The 24399-nt window shown below is 38.5% G+C and overlaps 2 protein-coding genes across 2 annotated transcripts in view; both read left to right on the top strand.

The window, feature by feature from the left end:
* Window positions 1-2791: 2791 nt before the first annotated feature.
* On the top strand, window positions 2792-7814 carry EMC7 (ER membrane protein complex subunit 7). The gene is made up of 4 exons (XM_010158873.1): window positions 2792-2915; window positions 4777-4915; window positions 5403-5483; window positions 7619-7814. The coding sequence occupies exons 1-4, from the start codon at window positions 2797-2799 to the stop codon at window positions 7769-7771; spliced, it is 492 nt and encodes a 163-aa protein (XP_010157175.1). The 5' UTR covers window positions 2792-2796; the 3' UTR covers window positions 7772-7814.
* Window positions 7815-14858: 7044 nt separating this feature from the next.
* LOC104515042 (fibrinogen-like protein A) overlaps window positions 14859-24399 on the top strand; it is a 15110-nt gene continuing 5569 nt past the window's right edge. Inside the window, exons 1-4 of the mRNA XM_010158874.1 lie at window positions 14859-14866; window positions 19452-19485; window positions 21905-21979; window positions 24254-24291. Of these exons, the coding sequence (XP_010157176.1) occupies window positions 14859-14866; window positions 19452-19485; window positions 21905-21979; window positions 24254-24291 (155 nt within the window). The remainder of the gene's footprint in view (window positions 14867-19451; window positions 19486-21904; window positions 21980-24253; window positions 24292-24399) is intronic.

Here is a 24399-nt window from a genome sequence, read left to right as displayed (position 1 = left end):
AGCGCGGCAGCTCGCCGCAGGCCGACGGCCTTGTCCCCGTTAACGACGCACAGCCGCGGAGATGGACATCGCGCCCCCGACGCTGCCCTTACTGATAGGCCTGCACCTTACCCCGAAGGCATTAGAGACGGCCGGACCTGTAGTGGGAGCCTGTAGGGCTGTCGGTGGTGTCGTTCTCGGCCTCCTGCAGGAGTAACCAAACCGGTGACTCGGCTGATGGCTTTTTAGCAGTCAAAAAACTGGAACTGAGCTTTAATTAAAAAAAACCCGAACACAGTCGCATTAAATTCTGGAGTACAGTGAGTGTACTCAGCTTTGGTGGGTGCAAAGCCTGTGGCTTACTGTTTAAGACCCTCAGCTAAGATTTTACTTATTCTGGAGAAACGTTTGTATGTGATAGAAAGTTACAGTTGCAGTTACCTATTACAGGACCTCTGAAAAACTTCGTTGTACCAGTGAAAGATGTTTCAAGTGATATATGACATTATTCCTTCAGACAAGATCATGCAAATGCATTTGGAAGTTGTAAATAATCACATTAGCTTATTCAGTCTCAGATGGTAGTGGGTATGTTCCAAATGTCCTTGGAATTAAACTGATCTCATCATTTTACGAGAAATGAACTTTATATATAGAGAGAGAGAGAGAGTATAATACATTGCTTTTAAAATTCTGTATTAAAATGAGAAAGTTTATAGGGAGTTGAATACACCATCTCATAAATACCAATCAATTTTAATTATTCCCTCTGCAGTAAAAACTGAACTGCACTTTGACTCTGGGAACTGTAGATAGGTTAACACACAGATAGTACTCTGTAAAACTTGCAGAATCTTGTCAGTGTAGCACCTGATAAACCAGTACAACCAAGTTGTGGGAGCCTGACGTCTTATTTAGGGGCTGATTTAATATTTGGTAAGTTTCCAAACGCTTGCTTGGAAATCGAGTTGTCTGTGGTATGAGGAAATAGTCTTAAGCTAAGGGCGTAAGTTATGACAGTGTAACCTAGATATTAAACTCTAGTGATTACATTAATTTCATATCTATTTATGGATGTATGAAATTATATTGATATAACTTAAAGCCAAGCAATTAATATTATATAAGTTACTTAGTTTGACAAACATATTTGTAGGTGTTGCGCTACCGTAAGCATGGACGTTTCTTCAAAAATGCTTTAATGTTAGTTGGGATTTTTCTTTTTTTGTCACTTGTAATGAGTACACAATGGGATGGAAGTATACTTTTAGTAAGAAATATGTTAGAAGAAAGAACAGTTTTCTTAAACAACAGCGATATTTCAGGCTCAGTAGAAAGATACTTGACTTTAAGTGACAGATTTGTTTGGTATATCAGAAGATACTATTGGCACTAACTTTTTTCACCATTTCTCAGGCAGATTTTATTATGTATTACGTGGATTTCGTTCCAGGTATCAAAAAGAGGAAAATAATTATTTGACATAGCAAAATTCCTTTTTGAGTGTTTCAAGAGTTATTCTCTAGCACAAGTGTTTTTATAAATCTTATTAATTTGCCCACTGTAATAAAAATGATTTTTTTTTCCTTCTAATAAAGCAATACATGAAGTGAGAATTTGCCTTGTCATATAAATAAATCTTTAGGGGAAGAAATGATAACTGAATTTTATAAAAATAATACTGTGAAGAAGATGCAAAATTAAAAGACAATTCCTAGGGAAACATGCTTATGGCAGTTGTAGTGTAGGATAATGTAAGCATTCTTAGGGGTTCGAATCATCACAAAGTATTACTGAAACCCACCTACACAATACTGTTTATAGGCTTCTGTCTTTGAGGTGGGAAGGTCCTTAAATGACACCCATCTGTGAGGCGGAGAACTTGTGTGAAGGGCATAGTGAACCCTTAAAAATACTGTTTTTCAAGAGGTTTCATTTATTTGTTTTCCTAATGCAAGTTTCTAATGTATCAGGTTTAATTACTTCCCCACCCCTCCTTTGAACAACTTTTTTGGTCTTAACTTTGAGACTTAGTTTTAGGAGAGATACCTTTTTACAATAATTTTAAAAGGTTAGAGAACGCTCCCCCTCCCTCGCCCCGGAAACTTTGGAAGCATGTAGGAGGAAAACGACAAGCTTCTGTACTTCAGTGGCAACTGGTGCTGAAGCTTTCAAGTATCCTTTTACCAATATTTTCACCAAATACAGAAGGTTCATATTTTAAAATAAAAGCAGTCTGTCTAAAAATCCCTTCTGCATATTTCTTCAGAGTTCTTTGTTTCCTTATCTTTGTGATCAAACTTTACAGCATAGGCTAGTCCTAGGAGGAGCAGTTAAAAGTAAAAACCTATATTTTGCAATAAAAGCACAAACTGCAGTTTTTGTGCATTGCAAATAATCTCCCACACACTATGGGATGTCAATTTTTGGGTTTTCCTTTGCTTCCAGCAGAAGTAGTGAAGCAGAGTAAACTTCACTGTATACGTTTCAGAAGGAGGAAGGTGTAAGTCAGTTCTGCGAGCATTTGAATATATGAAATCTAACCAGGTCAAATCTTACTTAGCCTGTTCAATTATTCCTCCAGCGAGACAATAGCTTGAGGCCATGAGAAAATCTTTAGTGTAACTGGTAATTTCTGCTGCTGTTGTGACACACATTGATGACCTTAAGGGACGTGCTGACCAATTTAAATTTTTGTTTTGGTCACTGTTATAAAATGATACTATTACAGTTTCTTCTTTAAAAAAAAAAAATAAAGCACCCTCTCTTGTGTGCTGGAGTGTACTGAAATGTAGTGGAACTTACTGTTTTTTCAGGATGGATGGAAGTTTTGTGGTTCATGACGTACCTTCAGGATCTTACGTAGTGGAAGTTACATCCCCTGCTCATAAATTTGAGCCCGTTCGAGTTGACATAACTTCAAAAGGCAAGATTAGGTGAGCATTTCCTGATTTACATCCGTATTGGTTTATTAAGCATGCCTGACAGCACAGTATAAGAAGTAACGTAAACAGTGCTGTAGGTCTGATGTTCCATTTCAGACCCTGTGTTTCAGCTTCTAACATTAGGAATGCATTTCTTAAAATCCAAAATCTGTCTTTCTTCCTTTCCTATTTATGGCCTATTCTTTGTTCACTTTTGCTCTTTTCTTATGCAGCTATCCTGAAATGAAATCTAGACATAATTCAGTTAACTGCTTTATCTTTTGCCAATACCATTCTTTTTTTCCTTCTTCCCTTTTTTTGGTAAATGTTCTGTCAAGACTTGGCACAATGAAGTTATCCCTAACAACTATAACGGTGCCTCTATAACCGCTCACTAATCAGTAGATAATACAGAAAAATGGCTATCCGATCTAATATGGTGATTTCCATTTAAATGAACATGTTTGCTGTTTATTTTTCTTTGTAAAGGCATATCTCAACTTCAAGTATCTCAACTTCAAGTTTACCTTTTACTGCATCTTGTAAAAGATGCCACTACATTTTAGGAGTACAAACATCAATATAGACACTGCAGCAGTATTTTTAGGGGAGCTTAAAAATTGAAATCTCAAACTGAAAACAACACAGACAGCCTGTTTATGGTAATAATAGCACACTTAGTTCCAGTCCTGATGAAATTTTTATTATTATACTTTGTTAGGCAGTATCTCATTGGCAACAATTAATATATAATAAATACGGAAGGAACTCGGTGAAACAGACTTAGTAATGTCTATTACCTCTCACTTAGCACTGTTTGGGAATCTGAGGACTGGAGGTAACAAATCTGACATTAAGCAAGTTGCTAGGATAACCCTGAAGAGCGAAGTAGTAGTAGGTTTGACATCTACCAGTCAAATAGGTAGAAACTGTAGTGAGGAATACCGTTGGGAGACGCATGAAAAAATGTGATACACTGGGAAGATGTCAGCTGGGTTTGTCTAAGGGAAGTTCTGCCTTAAAATAAACCCTGAAATTCTTAGAAAGAGGAAGCAGCATGTGGATAGTGGATATGTTTGATAAGACCTACTTAAATCTCAAAAGCTTTTGAAGAAAATAGGTAGTCATAAGGTAGGAGGTAAAGACATTCTTTGGATGAATACTTGGCGAATAATTCAGAAGGAATAAATGGTTTCTCTTGCACTGGGCAGAAGTAATCTCCAGAGTTGCACAAGGCAGGTAAATATTCATATATCATTAACAAATGGGTGAAGAGTGACGAAATTAAATGATAGTACGTACTAACTATCTAAATACTAGGCCCAAGTGAAGAATATTAGTGAAGAGCTGTGGAAAGACCTTACAGAGTAATAAAGAATGAGATTCAGTATTGATACATGCAAATTATCGCACTTAGGGGAAAGGCAGTATTAGCTTCATACATAAGTAATTGCTGCCCTGAACTCTGTTTAAGCTACACTGCACTGTAGAAAGCTGTACCATCTCTTTAAACATTGCAGCTTTTCTTGCTCATTACCCTGGTGAAAAGAATTTTTTGCAGGAGTCACATTTAAACAAACAGTTTTGATGTTCCTGCTCTGCGGGTTTTTTTTCCATGTCAAGTTTTTCAGCCTACTTAATAGCTAGCCTGGAAAAAAGGTAAAGTGAGTATCATGTGATCCGGTAAAGTATGCTGCTGGGAAAAATTAACTTCTGAGAAATGAAGCCTAGCTGACACTGCTTAGCATATAGTTTTGTTTGTAGTTAAAACTTCGTTGTGGTCAAAACTGTGTTTGGAATATTATTAAATAATCTTCATTTTTTTGTTAAAGATTGTATTTATGTTTTTAATTATTTACATTTTGCTCATTAGAGCAAGATATGTGAATTACATCAAAACCTCTGAAGTTGTCAGGCTGCCATACCCACTCCAGATGAAATCTTCTGGACCTCCTTCATACTTTATAAAAAGAGAATCTTGGGGATGGACGGACTTCCTCATGAACCCTATGGTACGTGCAGGCAACGCACATAAGTTAAAAATATGCTAAGGATCCAAATATAGCTATTCTTTGGAATACTGAGTATAATATAATTGAGAAAAGATGTGCACACTTTGCTGAGAGGATTGTTTTATTTCTTTTGTTTTTACTTGTTTACAAATAGAATTTTTTTCTGTCTCCTCTCCTCCCCTGTGTAGCCACTCTGTTAATGTATGTCCTCTGAAAATAGCTCGTAGTCTGGTTACTTTGAGAACACGATGTTCGAGTAGTGGGAGATCAACGTGTTGCAAGATTGTAATTATAACAGTTGAAAGAGATAACAAGCATTTACTTTAATGGTCCAACTTTGAAATCTGTTACTTATAATACTGGGTTACTGACTCAGAATGCAGTAGTTCTAGGATTTGGCTGTTTAGCTAAAAGCTTTATGTCACTGTGTCTAAAAATGTCTGGAGCAACAAGTAAGCTGAAGAAATATCTGCTCTTTCCTGTGTAGGTGATGATGATGGTTCTTCCGTTACTGATATTTGTGCTTTTGCCTAAAGTTGTCAACACTAGTGATCCTGATATGAGACGGGTAAGTACGTTCAGTTAGGGCAAACATAGAGAACAAAGATAATGAGATTTTAAGGTACAGGAAAATAATAAAAACAAAACTGGTGTTCTAAAGAAGTCTTAATGGGCATCATTTACTCAATTAATAAAGTGTTGCTGTTCTAACAATGAACTCTAACCTTGCTGACCCATGAATTTGCTGTTAAACAGCACAACACAGAATTAAGCTTGTCACAGCTTTGAAAGTATTACAGTATGAATGGCATTTTCCGGAGTTTCTTTAGAGTGATAGATACAATTTAGCAAAGGCTATTTTTTCTATAAATTTCAAATGTATTTCTCTGCTGTGTTTATATTAGCACATCACTTCTAGACATCATTTAGTAAGTGTTAAGTGTGTTGAAAAGAGTACGATGTGGGGTTTTCTTGCCCATCACTGTAAATCACATCGTTTACAAGGCTGTTAAATCCAGATGTCAGAATAGTGTGTATGCTATGGAGTCTTAATGTAGTCATTAAATTATCTGATTTATTGTCCTTTCATCATGCAAAATGCCGAATAGCAGAAGGCTAAGACAAAATGGAGATTCAAGGTGTTTGCTAAATCTTTTCTTACTTTTAGAAGTGTTCCTTGTCTGTCTTGGGTGGCTGCTTTTTGAGGCTTTGGTTAATTTAAACTCCTTTTCCTTTAAATGACCACTGTCTTCAGTAGTACTTTATAGGTGTCTGAGTTTTGGGTTTGTGGGGGTTTTGGTTTGGTTTGTTTTTTCTTTTAAATAATACTTATCAAAAGCATATCAGAGCTATGTAATGCTCTTTTGGCTTTAATTTTGATTAAAAACAGGATATGAAAATATGCTAGATATCCATGGCATGTTCTTCAAACTAAGCTGAACTTTGAAGGTTGCATTTTTAAAAAATCACTTACTCTTTTTTTCACTGATCTGACATTGCTTACAGCCAGGTGGTTCTGATGGTAAGCCATCAGAACTTCTGATGGTGATTTAGACGACTGATACCACTTGTTAAGGAGAAGTTTTAAGTTGAAGGATCCTTGCTTGTAATTTAAATTATCCTGAAAAAATAGGAGGAGGTAGTTTTTGAGAGCTCAGTTGTAATGGCATTCTCTAGATGGCCACATGTTAAATTCTTCAGTGTATATCCAACCTAAGTTCGCTTGTGGATAGTGTGTAGCTTGTGTTACATTATTCAAGCTAGCTTGTTTTTGCTTTGTGGAATCGGCACAGTACTATTTTATATAGAAAGTTAATGTTTTTGTAACTGTGCTACTTGTTGTAGAGGCATTAAGTATAGATGTAGTATAGATGTAATAGTAACAAAGGCTACCGTAACAGCTTTTGTTTCCTTTGTTCATTGAAAACAGTTAAAGCTCTCATCATTCTGAATGGTAACTAGAAGAGTAAGGTGACAATCCCACAATGAATTGGCAGTTAGTGTAAGCATTATCACACTGTGGATGTTCAGTTCAGCTGTTGTATGCAGCAAAAGTACTTCAGGGTTGGTTTGTTTTAAATCATATTCATTGATTTCGTAGAGCCACTAAGCTATACTCTGAAGTTACGTGAAGCTTAGCTTGGTACACGGCCTATTAAAATCCTTCCTTTCATGAAACAAAACTTAGCTGCTGTACACTGATAGCTTGATGTTACAAAATAGGGCAATAAAAATACCTAATCCCTTCAAAAACCTTCACAAATCTGTTAGATTTAGCATAAATAATACAAATTTGAAGATGCAAAAGCATGTGAAATCTGGGAGAGCACAGATCTGAAAAACTAAACAAAAGCTTGAATTTTAAAATGGAGAAAAGAAATGCTCAAAATAAGTAAGGCCATTTTTTTCTTTTAGATTATTATTTTTTAAATCAGGTGGTTGCCCTGTAAGACTGCTTAAGACATGGTTACCTTTTTCCATACACCAGTGCTTTTAGTTTTGGGGTTTTATGTTTCTGTGTGTAGCTGGGCATTTGGCTGTGGTTGCATAAAAATATGTAGCTGTATGTACCCTGGAGGACTATAAATAGTCAAAGAGCATTTGGGAAAATCTGACATCTTTTTGATGTGATCTTTCAACTGATGCCTTAGAAACAGCCAGAATTGTTACAAGCTCTTAAGGTTATCTAATCTTTACATGCAGGAAATGGAGCAGTCAATGAACATGCTGAATTCCAACCATGAGCTGCCAGATGTCTCTGAATTCATGACAAGACTTTTCTCTTCAAAACCTTCCAGCAAGTCTGGTAGTAGCAGCAGTAAAACAGGGAAAAGTAGTTCTGGGAAAAGGAAGTAGTTAAGTCTTCCTCCTAAGCCTGAGTTTGCACAACTGTTTGTTACAGATAATATGAGTGGAGTTCAGTCTTGACGAGGCTTTAATGTTTTATACTTGCTGTTGAGTTCTCAGATGAATAAATCCTTCTTTCAGAACTGAGTCCTGAGCAAGTAATTTGCTGTATCAGCTTGTCATATGTGTTATATATAAAATCATTTAATTTTACATTGTTTGCTGCCTGTACACTTTAGTTGAAGAACTTTTTTATTGCCCAGTTTTGTTCTGGTCTACTTTCTGCTAAAAACTCCTTGGAGGGGAAAAAACAAAGCATCCTGCATCAGAAAGACTTCTAAGCTCTGTGAAGTTAATGATGAGTCCAAGGTATCTATGTAACATGAACGTTTATCTTGAGTCTTTCTAGATCACATGTATCACTTCTGCAACACTTTTGGTTCTTACTGTTTTCTGTGTGCTGTGCATTCATCTTGCCACTGGTAGGATTTGAGGCCAAACAGAGAACAACATGTTTAAAAAGAAAGAAAAAACCTAAAAGGTATAGTAGGAAGGTAGATTCCACTCATCTTTTAAATTACGTTTCAAGCTCTATGGCTGTCTGTAGGTATGCTGTCACTGGCAAAGCCTTGTTCTTTGAGCATGCCTACGTGTCTGTACTGCAGTAGGTTTTCAAGCTACCCTGTAACTTCAGAGCAAAGTCAAAAAAATGGATTGTTTTGCACTAGATTAACATTTGCAAACTAAAATGACAGCAGTACCTGCCAAACCCCACTAGCAACTGTCCGTAAATCTGGTTGGTGTGGGTTTTTTTTTTAATTAGCATAAATGCTGTTCTTTTTCCATTTTTACAATTGCTGAATTCTTAAGTAACAGGATTGGTGCAGTATAGTAATGTATAGCTGATTCCAAAAATGGTATTTAGCATTCACTAAAATACAGCTGAAGCAAAATCAGCTCTAACGCGTTTATTTGTTCTGCCAAACGTTTAGGAGAGTATAAATTATGTTGGAATACATACTTAAAAGTATGCGGTGAAACATAAAAGCTGCAAAAGAGTAAGTGCTTGTTCATGGGATTAAGTCAACTTTTAAGATGTTGGAGAAGAAATAAACCAATGTTTTTTTGGACAATGGAAGATTTCAGTCTTTGCAAAGTAAGCTGCACATTTTTGGTCTTGTTTTTGTTTTGCTTGAATGGTCTTGTATAGTAAGTAAAATATATGCAATAGAGACAAGAGGATGTTTGGATATTCTTGCTGGAAGGATTTACTGAAATGAGTGTCATGTTGCCTTTGTTAGAAAAAAAAGAATCTTTTCAGTGGCATCTTACTGAAAAATTTCTAGGAAAACCAGGGAGCAGTTCTTTGAAGATAGAGCGATTAGCTTTGTTAATGTGCTGTCCTGGAAAGTACAAGCCATGAGTTACTTTTGTTTAACAGCAGTTGGAATGACAATTAAATTGCATTAGCTCGTTCTAATCACACTTTGCTTAGTAATTAATCATAGTGATGCATTTTTCCTTGTTACAAAGGTAAGAACAGCAGTATTTCTGCTGCCTTGAATTGTGCCTTTTCACTATCTTGATCCATCTTTAAGGGAGAATGGAAAATTCAGCTGATGAAAAGATGACTTTTTTAAAAAAAAGAAGGGCAGGAATTGTAAGGACCCTAATAAAACTTTGAAAGGAGCATATGGAATATTCAACACTACTCTTTTTCCTGGAACTGATGTATCAAGGTCCGGGCAGTTTCTTTGTGCATCAGGACCAGATGCACTGTACCGCTCCCCTGCCTTCCTCAAGAGAGAACTCTGCCTCACCCCCAGAAACCTGTTACCTGAGCAAACCAAGCTCAACAGTCGTTACCTAGTGTTACTCCCTCAGTCACCGTCTACGTTATTCCTCTCCTTCACAGAGACCTTTGTGAAGAAGGGGTGTGTAGAAGTGTAATGGTCTGCTGCTGAACTAATGCTGGTTACAGTGGTACCAACATTTTTTATTTTGTAATTTAGAGGTGGAATCTTTGTGTCAAGCGTGAAAAGAGGTTCCAACCTGAGTCCCTTGGTCACTTCAAGTTGCGAAGTGGTCTTGGGCTATCCAAAGCTTATTTGATAGCTTTCCAGTCGCAGTTACTAGTATAATGCAGGGTTGTCTTTCTGCAGAAAGTAAATGTTTGCTATGGTTCAGTTTTATTTCCTTGTCCTTATTTATAGATTTTTGGTAGTCGTTCCCCTGTGTTAGGTCTGACATCTCTCTTTTCCCAAAAAGCTGTAGATGCCTGTTAGTAAGGCTACTTGGAATAACATAAGGTGGATGGTAAGTTGAAGCAGCTGGTAACCTCAGAACAGAAATTAAAGAGGTGCAGGATCTTCTTGGACTACAGACAAGCTGATTTCCTCACTGGCAAAAGGAGGAAGACTTGCTCTTTCAGCTTGGACTGGGTAATCCCACCTACAAGTTCTGGTACTTTGCCGTTTGTTGCCTGAACAAGAGAAGTTTGTCCGTCTTTCTGCTGGATTTCCGTTACGGAGAGTTAAGTCAGATCACAGAAGGACCAAAGAAATACCAGAGCCAGCAGAAAATAAGCACCAGAGGCATGCAGCCAGAAGCAGGAACTCTTCTCTGTTGCTGGCAGTGAGTGTGAGTAACACAATCGGCTCGCTGCATCTTAAGGGTTTGTAGCCTGAGAGGTGGTGTAGCCATGTTCTCAGTGAGTGGGCAACTCCGAGTTTGTGACAGGCTGTGCAGAAAGGAGAAGAGACATTTTGCTGAAGTCTGTTTCAACGATCAGTCATTTAAGATGGCCTGGAAGGTGTTTGAAATAATTTTCTGAACTACTTCATCAAAGATGCCTCCGTCCTTCACATGTAAGGAAGAAATGTAACAGGTAGGTATCTCACCTCGCTGTTTTAAACCAAGAAAACAGTTGCTGGTGCTCTTTTTGATGGAGCGAGGATGGTAATGGCTCTGTAAATGGGGTCTGTTTTGCTTCAGAAAAAAGGCTGGCTTGTGGGTAAGGTTTGTACTTGTGTAGAGGACTTGAAACTCCAGAGTCAAATGCCTTGGGTTCTGATGCAATTGTCAGGCTTTGTGCAAATCACTTACGATTTCTGTTTCTATTTCTTGCGGGTCTGTTTTGCTTCAGAAAAAAGGCTGGCTTGTGGGTAAGGTTTGTACTTGTGTAGAGGACTTGAAACTCCAGAGTCAAATGCCTTGGGTTCTGATGCAATTGTCAGGCTTTGTGCAAATCACGATTTCTGTTTCAATTTCTTGCGTATGAAGCTTGTCTCACAAAAATAATTGTATGGATAAATTTAGTAAGGAATATTGGGTACTCAGATAGCATGGCTGTGAACTTACTGAAGAAAATCCAGTAAGTAATCCTAAAGAACACCTTTATGAAAGATTTATATGTAGTTCTTCATACATATTTGTTAAAGCAACCCTTTTAAGTGACCACATGTTAAGATTTCCAAAGCCATCTAGGCAGTTTAACTACATAACTCTTTTCCAGTTTAGTGAAAAGTGTATGAAAACACCAAGATCCATTTAAACATTTCCACTTGGCTGTTGATGGGCCTTTTATCACATAAAGATTGCATGTGATCAGTAGCTCAGAGGGCAAAGTTTGTTTTACAGTTTGATAAAAGGACCCTATTTTACAGGCCAACAGTGAGCGCAGTACCTTAAGGTGCTGAAAAGGATTTCACTTTCATTTTTACGAATCGGGTCTAGCCCTGAGCCTTCTGCTATTGAGAGTTTGTAGATAGTGAACTTGTATTGCTGTGATTGTTTCAATTGAAATGTAGTTCTTTTAGGAAAATAACCAATATGAAACGTAAATAATAGTAAATCCTTAGTGGCAACACATGTTTTTCATTCTGATGTGTGGGGATGAAATACAGATGTATACGGCCATATGTGGTGCTTATTTAGTGAACTGAGGAGAAGTGTTGCCATCTACTGTTGATGGGCTAAGGAATACAAAAAGAACTTGAAATTTTTAACTTCAAGTCTGTGGAAATGCAGATTTGCTGAAGAATATGAAAAGTTGTAAGTTTAAAGGTTAAAAAAATACATATGCACGTAGAATACACAGAATCATAGGATCTTTAGGCTGGAAAAGACCTTTAAGATCGTCAAGTCCCAACACCAAACCATGTCCCTGAGCACCTCATCCACACGTCTCTTCAAATCCATAGTCTCTCCAGGGACAGTGACTCATCCACCTCCCTGGGCAGCCCATTCCAATGCTTGACAGCCCTTTCAGTGAAGAAATAAGTGTGAAGAAATAACAGTGATTTCCTGATACCGATTCCAAACCTCCCGTGGTCCAACTTGAGGCTGTTTCTCATCCTGTCACTTGTCACCGGGGAGAAGGGGACCAACACCTACCTCTCTGCACTCTCAGGTCGCTGTAGAGAGCCATATGGTCTCCCCTGATCCTCCTCCAGGCTGAACAGCCCCAGCTCCCTCAGCCGCTCCTCACAGGACTTGTGCTCCAGACCCTTCCCCAGCTCCGTTGCCCTTCTCTGGACACACTCCAGCACCTCAATGTCTGTCTTGCAGCGAGGGGCCCAAAGCTGAACACAGGATTTGAGGTGTGGCCTCACCAGTGCCCGGTGCAGGGGAACAATCGCTTCCCTGGTCCTGCTGGCCACAGTGTTCCTGATGGAGGCCAGGATGCCACTGGCCTTCTTGGCCACCTGGGCACACTGCTGGCTCATATTCATCCAGCTGTCGACAACCACCCCCAGGTCCTTTTCCACCTGGCAGCTTTCCAGCCACTTGTCCCCAAGCCTGTAGTGCTGCAGGGGGTTGTGGCCCAAGTGCTGTACCTGGCACTTGGCCTTGTTGAACCCCATGCAATTGGCCTCAGCCCATCAATCCAGCCTGTCCAGATGCCTCTGTAGAGCCTTCCTACTCTCAGGCAGATCAGCACTCCCACCCAGCTTGGTGTCAGCTGCAAACTTACTGAGGGTGCACTGGATCCCCTCGTCCAGATCGTTGATGAAGATATTAAGGAGAACTGGCCTCAGTACTGAGCCCTGGGGAACAGCACTGGTGACATTTTGCACATTCTTGTGCAGGAAAATCACAGGATGCCCCTGTGGTGCACCGGGCATTGGGCAGATCCTGTTTAATAGACTTAATTGTGGTCTGTATCTCCAAAGGCTAGTTCCTGAACAGGTAACTGGCGCTGAGGCCACCGTGCCTGACACAACTTCTGTGCATGCTGTACTCTCCAAAACAGAGCGCATCACAGGAGTTGTTTCTTAGCCATGCTAACATCCTCACCATATCCAGGAATTATTTGGGGTGGAGGGAGAGTGTTGTTATTTGGTATATCCAGAAGTATACTGACAACTGTTGCACAAACTTATTACTATGAATCAACAGATTCCCATGTCAAGAGAAGTTCTCTGCCAGCATTTAACTGAGAAAGATAATTGAAGCTATAGATGATTGAAAGGACAAGAATTGGAGAAAGACCCTCAGGGTAATGTAAGGACATAAAAAAGACTGAAGAAATGTTAAGGATTGCTGTTACGGCAGATTTGCCACAAATATTAAGATTTGCCACAAATATTAAGATTTTAAATATTAAGATAACAAAAATCTGTAGATGAAAAAATGGTTTTGTGATGTTCTACAGACATTCTCTTCTAGGTGATTGCAACGTTGGCAGTGGTGCTGGCATGTGTGGGCAAATGGTTCTGAGAGCAAAGAAGGATGTCTGCCCACCTCATGGCCGACAAATGGCTGCACGTCGTAACTGGTTTTAGGAGAGCACAGACCTCTGAATTTGCCAGCTGTCTGTGTGAGTCAAGGAAAAGTAGCGACCCCGTGTTTCTTCCCAGCTAGGGAAGATTGAGACACCATTCAAAAGGTGGAGTCCATCAGTCTTTTCTTCAGTCACTGCATAGAAAACGGGCGGCTCTAAGTCTCCTCACATAGTCTAACCAAGCAATCCACCTTTGCCCGCTCTCATTGTAAGGCTCGGTTCTGTGTGATAGTCTGCCAGTGGACTAAGTACAAAAGACATCATTACACTTTTGAGGGCTAAAAGACAAGAAGTAGCAACTGTGAAAAAAATACAATTTAAGAAACTCTTAACGGCTTTCATCATTTCAGGGTCTGTAAAGGCACAACCTTAGATCATAATGACTGTTTTGAACTTTGATACTGTGTGTAAAATCTGGTGATTCAGGCCACAAAACAATACAACATTCAGGAGCCTTTTAGTGACAAAGATGTCTGTAGGAATAGTATTGAGCTTTCGTCTGTTTTCAGGTTAAGCTGGTGAAAGCTTCTTGAGGTCACAAATAGATTGTGTTTGTTCTTTTTTTTATTATTTCAGTTGTTTCAAATTCCATAAAGGATTACAAATCTGCTGTCACAATAAATATTGATTCTTCAGAAAAACCTGTCTACTTTTGAAATTACGAGGTTTTTCCTTCGCATTATGCTGGCAGCTACCCCTGTGTAATACTTTGTTTCCAATAAGGTTATGAAGATCTAATGACAGCGTAATTTTCTGTGCAAGTGGAACTTAGCTAGTTAGCTCTTTTATTGATGATGCACAAAACCAGATTACAGCTGAGCTCATATTTATTATGTATTTGGTTCTGCATGGCTGATAGGAATAAAAATTAATTAAAGGTTGTCATTCAGTCAAGGACAAATGGTAGTGAATATACAACAGAAAAGCTTTCATGGCATTTTTCAACCAAAACTGTGTTTTGAACTAATTCTTTAAGGCTGAATGCAAACATCAAAAAAATAATATAAAAGGTGATGAAACTCATTTGAAAACAGAGCAATTAAAAAGAGTTTTAAAGGAATATTTTCATTTTGGAATATTAGAATGTCCTTCTCAGAGGCTCTCTGGTCTCTTTAAGGATCTTGCTCTCTGGTACCATTTCCCTTTGTGTTTCAGAATGGAGGACAGGACACCCAGGCTCGCAGTCTGTTTTGCAGAGCATAGGTCTGCTGTTTACCATGCAGATGCAAAGAGAATCCTGTTAAACACTCAGAATAATACTTTCCATTCCTGGGGTCAGAACAGAATAAGACTTTGAGCTAATTTTTGGGGATGGCGAGGTGTGTTTCTTTTCCTACCAGTTCATTCTCTCAGCCATCCACAAATGTGGTTCAGATTGCTTCAGCTTGGCAGGTAGGAAGTGTGTGACCTGTATTAAAAAAGATTTAATTTCATGACTGTGGTAATTTTTGAAAGAGTATCTAAAGAAATTGGAGATGAACATTAAGCTTCCTAGTGAGGTTGTATTTTTGCAGACCTAAACATTATCTCTTAAAAAAGAGAAGGAGCTCAGATGGGGGGTGGAGCAGTTGTAAAAGACAGGCTTAAAGTGGAATAAGTGCAGCATCCATCATTGTATTTACCAACAGTTGTGAGAATTGAACCATGGTGTTGTTACTGGGTGTGTGATTAAAGGATCTAGATGGATGGTCCTTTTATGAAAATATTTCTACCTGTGGCTTTGTAAGGGTTCCCCACGTTAGGGACATGAACCTATAGACAGTGGGTAGAAATTCCTTGAGAGAGTGCCCTTATCTTGCAGTCCTCTCATTTTTTGGATTTGAATTTAGTGTTGACATTCCCTCTTTTGTTGTGGTTTGTTTTCCTGCTGATTCTGTTCACGTGGTATTTACACAGGGGTTTTTTACCTTCAATTTGCCCTTCGTTTTTATGAACACTGCAAGGGTATTGTTGAAATTGCTGTAGCAAAGTCTATTCAGCTGGTGCTGGCAGAAATAATCGTACACCTCACTTGTGCTTTCAAATGTTTCAGTGGTAGCAACCAATTATTTCTATCACCAGGTAGCTAGCTAATGGTGGAGAGGTCATTCGTCCTGGAGAGATCTGATCAAATTGCTGTGCTTTCTTTGTAATATATTTGAGGTTTTATTTTATTGTAGAATTTTTTTCAAACCCTTTAATAAGTGTACCCTGAGGAGAGTAGCAGAAAGATTGTACGGTCACCCACCATTCACTGAAATTATGAGAGTTTAACAAAATACATTGTTTACAGTTTTTCCTTTTGGGGGCGGGGGAACGAACAAAATATCCAGAGGGCCTGGGTAGCTCCTCATGAGAAATGTCAACTTAAACCCCAGTACTTGACACTGGAAGTCACCTGCTGCTTTGAGCCCACTTCATTAGTATCACATAGGAAAGAAACACACTTGAAGAATTCTGCCTCTTTGAATCTTAAATCTGTATTGCAAAAAAACTGCGTGCTGTCCTTCATGCGTTGTAGCTGTTCATGCACCTTTTGTGTGTAATGGACTAGACTTGCCCTTGTACAATCGTGAGGTGCCTTTATGGCTTTGCAGCAGCTTGTTAGCTGTTATGCTTCTGTACATTGGTCAAATTTGATAGCTTTTTTTAACCAGATAGATTTCCTCTCAAATCTTCCTTCTTGTAAGAAGTGATTATTGCTATAAAGACTTACATTTCCTAACTTGATTTAAGCACTGTTTGCTTGTTTTCTTGAAACAGTGCTCACATTGCCTACTCTTCATTTATTTTGAAAGCTTTAATAGAGTTTGTGTTCACATACTTTTACTGCCTAATAATTCTGTGTTTCAATTCAGGAATTTGAATAAGCAGGTATTTCTGCAATAATAACATGCACTACTGAGAATATTAGTACAGTTTATCAACCAACACCAAACCCATGAAATGGGCTCTGCTGTATTTGCTATTTTTAGCAGCGCTTACTTGCTTCAGTTAGCGCCTTTATGAACAAAATACGTTCCAAAATTACCAGTGCAACCAGGTTGTATAAATACCTGTGGACAAATATGTAAACCCACCTGAAGGTCTTGCTCTGCTACAGAATGTCACTTTGGAAGGGAAGTTTAGTATTCTTTCTCCAGCCAGTCCAAGGGGTATTGGTCTCAGCTGCCGAACACAGGATTATGGCTATTGTGCATGGTGGCTGCAGATGGAAGATGGTGAAAAGCTCCTAGTCTACACTGTAGGAATGTACTTTACGCATATGTATGGCCTTGTACTGCTGTAGCACTTCCAGAGAATCTCTTCTGAGTGACCACCATCTGTGGCCCAAGTATGCCATAATCAGGAATGCTTAAAATGCAGTAGTCGGGAAAGGTCATTAAGCTAACCAGACTGAAGCAAGATTAAATCAACAGGAGTTTGAACCATAACCCTGAGATGTGTGCATGAACTTCCCTTTATTTATAAATTCCACAGATGAAATTTCAGAATCAGTGTGTTAAAGGGGCATTACAGGTTTTCTAGTCTGTATAGGTTCTTAGGCTGTATGTTCTTAACACCTCAGTTCCTTAAAGCCTTTCAGTTTTCAGATTTCAGCAATCTGACTAATTCTTATGATGTGATCTCAACCTCTCTCCTGCTCAGAACTGTGGGCAGTGAAATGTCTTGTTTTGGTAGAAATTTTTCTGCTCCCACCCTATCCACCCCTGGGTATTGTTCACGTTCTATCTGTTTTCCTTGAACAACAGCAGGATCAAGAAACTAAGTCATGTAGTTAGTGTGAGACAGTGAGAGCTGTGACAACCATCATTTCCAGGAGAGACTGATTCCACAGCCAGCTGCACAGACACATGTTAGTGTGGCAGGATATATATGAGGTTTGGGTTTGGTTTTTTGGCTTTGTGGGTTTTGTTGGTGTGTTTCAGATTTGGATTTGTTTTTTTTTTTTCCTTGGGCTCATCATCAAACTGAGAATTTAATTTTGTTTATTTAAAGCCTGCCTTATGTTCTAAAACATTCTTTTTATGATCCTTCAAGCATTTCTTGTGATGGTATATTGCTCTATATAAAAGACCCCTCTTTTTTCTTTGTTTTCTTAGCAATGCTACTTCAGCTGAGAGGTTGCTAGAGAGCAACCGAAGTCACGGAATCTGTCTTTGGAGATGAGATGGTTGCCATGACAATGCTCCCAGCTGCTTCTTGTCCCAGATGAGAAAATCATTTTTAGACTCCTACATGACAACGTTAGGCTGCAACGTTTTCAACTAAACAGCATAGCTAACAGAGCCAAATCTAAGATCAACATGTTGCTTGTTAAAAATCTTGGGGCTGATAATCAGCTGAAATTGTTGAATCAAATACTTGTGCAGGAACTTATAAAATATTTTTTGCTATTTGTTTTTGATCAGATTCTTGAGGTAAAACTGGTCCATTGAGATGAAAAATACTTTTATCTCACTGACTTTACTAAATATCTTTCTTGTAGTAGAAATCATCCTGAAAGCTGACTGATAAGGTCTCCTGGGAGACCTTATAGCACCTTCCAGTACCTGAAGGGGCCTACAAGGAAGCTGGGAGGGGACTTTTTACAAGGGCGTGTAGTGACAGGACAAGGGGTAATGGGTTTAAACTGAAAGCGGGGAGGTTTAGACTAGATATCAGGAAGAAATTCTTCACAGAGAGGGTGGTGAAGCACTGGAACAGGTTGCCCAGAGAAGCTGTGGATGCCCCATCCCTGGAAGTGTTCAAGGCCAGGCTGGATGAGGCTTTGAGCAACCTGGTCTAGTGGAAGGGGTCCCTGCCCATGGCAGGGGGGGTGGAACTAGATGGGCTTTAAGGTCCCTTCCAACCCAAACCATTCTGTGATTCTATGGTACCTAGATGTTCCAATGCTGCACCACCCCTGGTGAACAAGATTTCCCAAATGTCCAATTTGAACCTCCCAAGTCACAGGCTGTTGTCATCGCACCGTGCTATTGTTTGGCTATGTGATTAACCATGGTAAACACAACAGCCTGGTGAGGTTCAGATGGATAGTAGCAGTCAAAGGAACCCTCGTTAACCAAATGAGTGAAAATCAGGATGCACAGGCAGACTTGGCTGCTGCTAAGGCTACGGAAGGGAATGACTGGACTATTGGTCCCTGCTGTGGAAACCAAAGAAACTCTCCCAAAGCTCCTTGCAGAGTGAAGTGTTGCCTACAGGGAATTCACTGTAGGATGCAGGGGGAAGGGTGCTTTGGAATTGTTCAAAGATTATTATGGGATGCTTTTAACAGGACTGTGGGAATGTGTGAGACTTTCTATGGAATGTTTAGAGGAAGGACCAAAGGTTGAGAAAGGGAGAGACCAGTGTAGCAGGGAGAAACAAGCCTGGTTTGATTTTTTTCTTGACCAGTCTACGTTGGCTGCTTTTGATCTGTCCTTGTCACTTTGAAACCACCTAATGTCTTCAGTATCTTTGAGCTGTTTTTCATCTAATCTGGCTTCCAGTCCTACTTCTTCATTAAAATTAATTTCATTAAGTTACTGATCACCGCTTATGAAGTCTGAAAAAAAAAAGGCATCAAATCTGTGCCATTTGCCCTTCTCCCTCATTAAATAATGGATTTTTGATTTTTACTTCTTTTTATTTCCAATGCATTTGCAGAATACTTGTCTGTTTTTATGTCCTTTGCTAACTGTAACCCTTTTAATCTTAACCTCTAATTTTATCCTAGTCTGTTGTTGTGTTATTCCTATAAAGTCACTCATAGGAATTTGTTCTTTTGTTCCACTCGTTTGCACAACTTCATCCTGACTTTCAAATTTTTTGAGACCTCTTGAACCAGACCTTTTGAGCTCTTAGTATGGTTCCTGTTTTTCTCCATGGGAAGTAGTTTGTCATTTCTCCTTCATTATTGTACTTTTTATTAATTGCCAGCTCTCTCAAAGAGCCTTTCTCTCTCAAACTCTTAGTAAGAGAGGATAGAAAATGGTTGCCTATGTTTCTTGGTCTGCCCCCCCCCCCCCCCCTTTTTTTTTTAATCTATTGTCTTTACAATGGTGCATGTACTTTTCCTTTCCTCAGAATCACAAATTTTACTGTATTAAGATAGGTGTCACCTAAATTGCATTCCACACAAATATTCTTCAACAGTTTTCACCTGCAGTGATTGTATTGGGCAATTTCTGCCACCTTTAGAGTAAAAAAGTCATTTACAAGGTGTGTCCTATCATTCTTTTTTCCAAAGCTACCTGAATAACTTCCAAGTTTTTATTACCAGTAGTCCTATCTGTCAGCTAACCAAACAATCATTTTCCATTGTCTTCCATGATGATGGATGTGGATGTATTTTTCAAGTTAGGTCCTACTTCAGTGTTTTTGTTGAAAATGAACCCTTTTCAGTTCAGGTAAGTTTTGACACCTTTAGAATTTAGTCTATGGTTCAACAGGAAGACATGAAGAGTATGTTTATAATGTTTACTTTGGACCTTGGAATATTGTCATAAAGAAACCTGGAAAAAAAAAAAAGTTGGTGAACATTTGAGAAGTCAAATGCTTCCAAGAGAGAAGGATTTGTTTTGGTTTACATTCAGTCAAAAATACATAACTCTGTTCATTTCCCAAACAATGGTTCATCTCACAAATAATGTATAAAAAGAGATTTAGAAGCTGTATTGAAAATAGTCTTATGTACAGTGTGTTTCAGCAGTTAATAACTGCTTTCTGTGCTGTCAGACAAAACACACACTTCATGTGCCATTGCCAGCTCAGACGTTCAAGAACAAGCGAAAACTCTTACGCACATTCTTTTGTTAGTGATCCTATAAAAGAGAGAAAAGCTCATGTAGCCAAGGTTGCAAAGCAATTCAAAGTCACTCAAAGTTTCAGAAGTAGCTCTATGGCATGTCTGGTGTTTTTTTTCCTTTTGTGTGTGTGTGTTTTTGTTTTTCCCCAAAGCAATCTCTTGGGTTGCGCACCCATAAAACTTCTTTAAGGAAAGTTACTCAGGGAGTCCTTTGTAATATGTTTTATGTGTTTTGCCTTATTAAAATTTGACTCCCGAGTTCCTTGTTGGGCTGAACAAAATTATTGCACACAAATTATCATTTTTACATGTTTCTGGCAACAATACAAAGCCATGAATCACCCGTCTCAAGCCTTTATGGTCTTTCTTTTAAAACCATGGGTACACAAGTTTCTAGCCCATGTGAAAACCTTTCCCATAATATTTACTGGCAATTACTGACATCATTGTCGAGACTGCTGAGTTTAAATTAACACTTCTTTGCCCTTGCTAGAACTGACAGCTTCATCATATGGGTTAGATATGGATATTTTTCATATGCCTTACACAAGGAGTAAAGGATATGATAATTTGCCATATAGTAGCCAGGTTGTCTTTGCAACTAACTTCAGAGCTTCATGAAGAGGTAAGCTGATTAAGCTCAGTCAATTCTTCCTTTTCAAGTGTGTGCCATGAGCTTTTAAATACGGAGAACTTGTAAAGAGGCTTCCCACATAGGAGAGGCTGCATTGGAAAAAAACCCAAATGAATGCTTGCCAGTTAAAGATGAGCAGTACCAGAGGGATAATTAAAACTTCAGCATATCGTGGAGAAGGAATATGCAGTCATTGGGCTGAGAAACTAAGTATCTTAATTAACATGGCTAACAATAAGTCATTATAGCAATGCATTATTTCAAAATCTGTATATGACCAAACCATACCAATGCAAAGTAGTCTTACCTTAGGATCATTATATAATTTTCAGGGCTGAAAATTTATTCTCAAAAACACTTGATCAAATTCAGAGAGAGAGAGAGAAATGTAATTATTTTTGTATTTTTCAAAGTTTTCATCTACAGAAATAGATGCTTTCTGAGCACGAGTGAATGAATGCTCTTGCCCTTTCTTCTAATTAAATGCTTCCCACTTCACTTCTGCTCTGCCAGCTCAGAAGAATGTTTGGAAATCAACAAAGAGAAGCAAACAGCAAGAAAGTAAAGAAAAATGGAAAGACGGGGGAGGAGATAAGCAGTGATGGAAAATGTAGGAATGAAAGGCACAAACCAAAGATGTGCCCCAGTTTATGTAAGGGTGACATGAAACCTACCAATAAATACCCCTAAAGTCAATGGTGTTTGCGAGAGTGTATCAATACAGACTGGAAAGGTGCCTTCTCCTGCCCTTTCTTAGCGTACTGCTTCAGCAAGAACTATATCCATTCCAAGTATTTTTTATTATTTCATAAGCTACCCTACAGTACGTTCATGCCTTAGCCAACGTTTACAAAGCTTGGTACTAAACAGTAATTGGATATGTCAAACATACAGATATCAGAAATTCCCTGAGCTGCATAATGCTAAGAGCAGAGAGAATGTATTCTTCAGCTTTTCCCTGTAGTTCTGATACTGACCAGTGTCAGGGAAAAGATAACTGTTCTGACTCCCTGTGGCCATCCTAATGTATAATAAAGCATTGCTTGTGCTTTCAAAGTGAAATATCACTGAGTTTTAAATGTTACAAGCAAATCTTTCCTAAAACATTTGCTATGTGTATTTGTTTAATTGTGCTTGAAATACAAATCCTCACATCTTGTGCTTTCACGGAGGATGAATTACTGAAGAACAGAAATTATGCATAGTACAAATCCTCAAGCAGAGCTTGCACAGAACTTACATGCTCCATCAAGTTTAATTGTGGCTTCTTTCAGGGAGAGGATCTCGTCAAAGTGGGTTGCAGGCTGGATCAAGGAGCATAAAAATAAGTGTTGGCTGATTTTGAAAAGGGTAAATGCTGGATTAGACATCATCTAAAGGCCTTGCAGATAGAAAGTACAACTTTCAGATATAGCAACAATTAATTCATGTAATTCATTACACTTTTGACCTGAATGAATGTTAATTAACTCTTGTTCATCCAAATAAACTGAAATAAAAACCTGTTGACCAGTCTGTCCTGCTTTTGGGGTTTTTTTTCCATTTTTGTAGCTCTAAGACACCGCTTCTGGATTATTGACATTAAAATATGAAGTAACAGCAAGGTTTCTAGTTGGTTTGTTCTTAATATTTAAAAATTTACACAATTAAAAATCTACACAATTTTAAACGTGACTAGCAGTATAGCACCTAGTTAATTTACCTGTGCAAATGACATAGCAAATTTGGGCACCTGCCTGTGTGTATTAAGTAACATAAGTAATTTTCTGAACTAAAACGTCTTCGTGGTTCTCCATCACTGTTTCTCCCTATTAATCAAGGATATTTAATTTAGTTATGATGTTGTTTTAATGCTTATGGATGAACTTTGTACTTTATAATTCATACCCACATAGTGTAATATGTCAGTGCAAAGTCCACCAGAGTAAGCACACAGTGTGAAATAATGAAGATGCAATTCTGCTGTATTTGAGATAGCGCGTGGGAGCTGATTTATTCACCTGGACTTAAGTAGCAGGCAAAGTACAACTGTGGAGAATGAGCTCATTCATTTGTGTGCATTTTTCTTTGCCAAGCTTCACTTGAAAGAGGTAAGGTGCTTGCCTAGTGCTGTTTTCTTCAGTTGCTTTCTTAATAATTTATAATGCCAAGTTCTATTCCAGAATTAAATGGATCTGTAAATCATTTCAATGTGTAAATATGAGGGAACAAAAAAGACTGACTCACTCCAGAATGCTAAAAGAAAAGTAAAAAAGCTAAATAAATAGCTCCAGGTTCAAGTACAGATTTCCTGAAGTTTAGTGTTGCTTGTGGGTTAGGTTTTGATTGTAAGTAATTTATAATTAATATAATAATTAATAATAGCAGCAATAATAGGAGCTTTCAGGGGAAAGGATACATGATGGTGGGAAATGCAAGCACAGCATAACTTAAATGCTTTAGTGGAAACCCTGCGCCAGATTTCATGGAAGGTAGTTTTCCAGTTTATTACGATCCCATGTCAAATGACCAGGTTTGGATATAATAGCAAATTGTATGTTAAAAGTAAATCAGAGTTATTATTGAATAGTTTTAGGTGTGGTAAAAGATTCTGGTTTTGCCGGTTTTCTGTGTGGTAGGTATAAAAAGTAATTCTCAGACCTGAACTTTATTACAACGATTTATCTTGGACATTCTTTAAAAAATGTGCTGAATATTTTTTCACTCTGGAAAACTGTTTGCTGAATATGCTGCTAAGTCATTAGATTTATAAGGAATGTGGCTCTGTTGCAACATAAACCACTGTGGAGAAGGGTACTGGCCTCTCTAGACTGTGTGCTGACGCTGGCAGGAAATAAGCTCTGCCCAAGGAACTGCGTGCTAGATCTACTTTCTGCCTTCATCAAAGCCACTGTGGGGAGCTCAGTCCTTAAAAACGAGCAAAAATAATAATAAAAAGAGAGTTTGGCTGGAGTCTAAGTAAATCTGTCCTTTGAGAGTATGGGAAACATTTATTATTCTGATTCAGTCTAAGCTGTCATTGATACAGAAATTCCTCTTCAGTCAAGCTGGGATTTGCCTAAGTGAGGACCCCTGGATTTAATCCAGTAGTAGCCTAAGCCTTCTTCCTGTGTTGAATGGGGACTACTACACGTGACCCCAAAAGGAGGACAAAATGAGGCTCATCAAAACTGTTTTGATACAATATGTTGAACAGTTGTGGGTTTTGAAGAGACTGGAGAAAATTTCTTTTTGCTTTGCTTATTGAGCTTTTTTTTTTTAATCTAATTTAAATCTGTGAATTATTATTTGAAGCTATAGATGGATATTCATACAAGGCGTAGTCCAGATGTGCTGAAGTGAGTTCTCCAGCGCATGGAAATATTCCCAGCACTCAGAACGTCATGTTTTTGAGTGCTGTTTGAACTACAGACAGTCAGCAGAGCCAGTGTTAAATGTTTCTGTCA

This window comes from Eurypyga helias, unplaced genomic scaffold (assembly GCF_000690775.1).
Source record: "Eurypyga helias isolate BGI_N326 unplaced genomic scaffold, ASM69077v1 scaffold19089, whole genome shotgun sequence".
NCBI lineage: Eukaryota > Metazoa > Chordata > Aves > Eurypygiformes > Eurypygidae > Eurypyga > Eurypyga helias.
The sequence above is the reverse complement of the archived record's forward strand: the minus strand, read 5'-3'. Positions and strand labels throughout refer to the sequence as shown.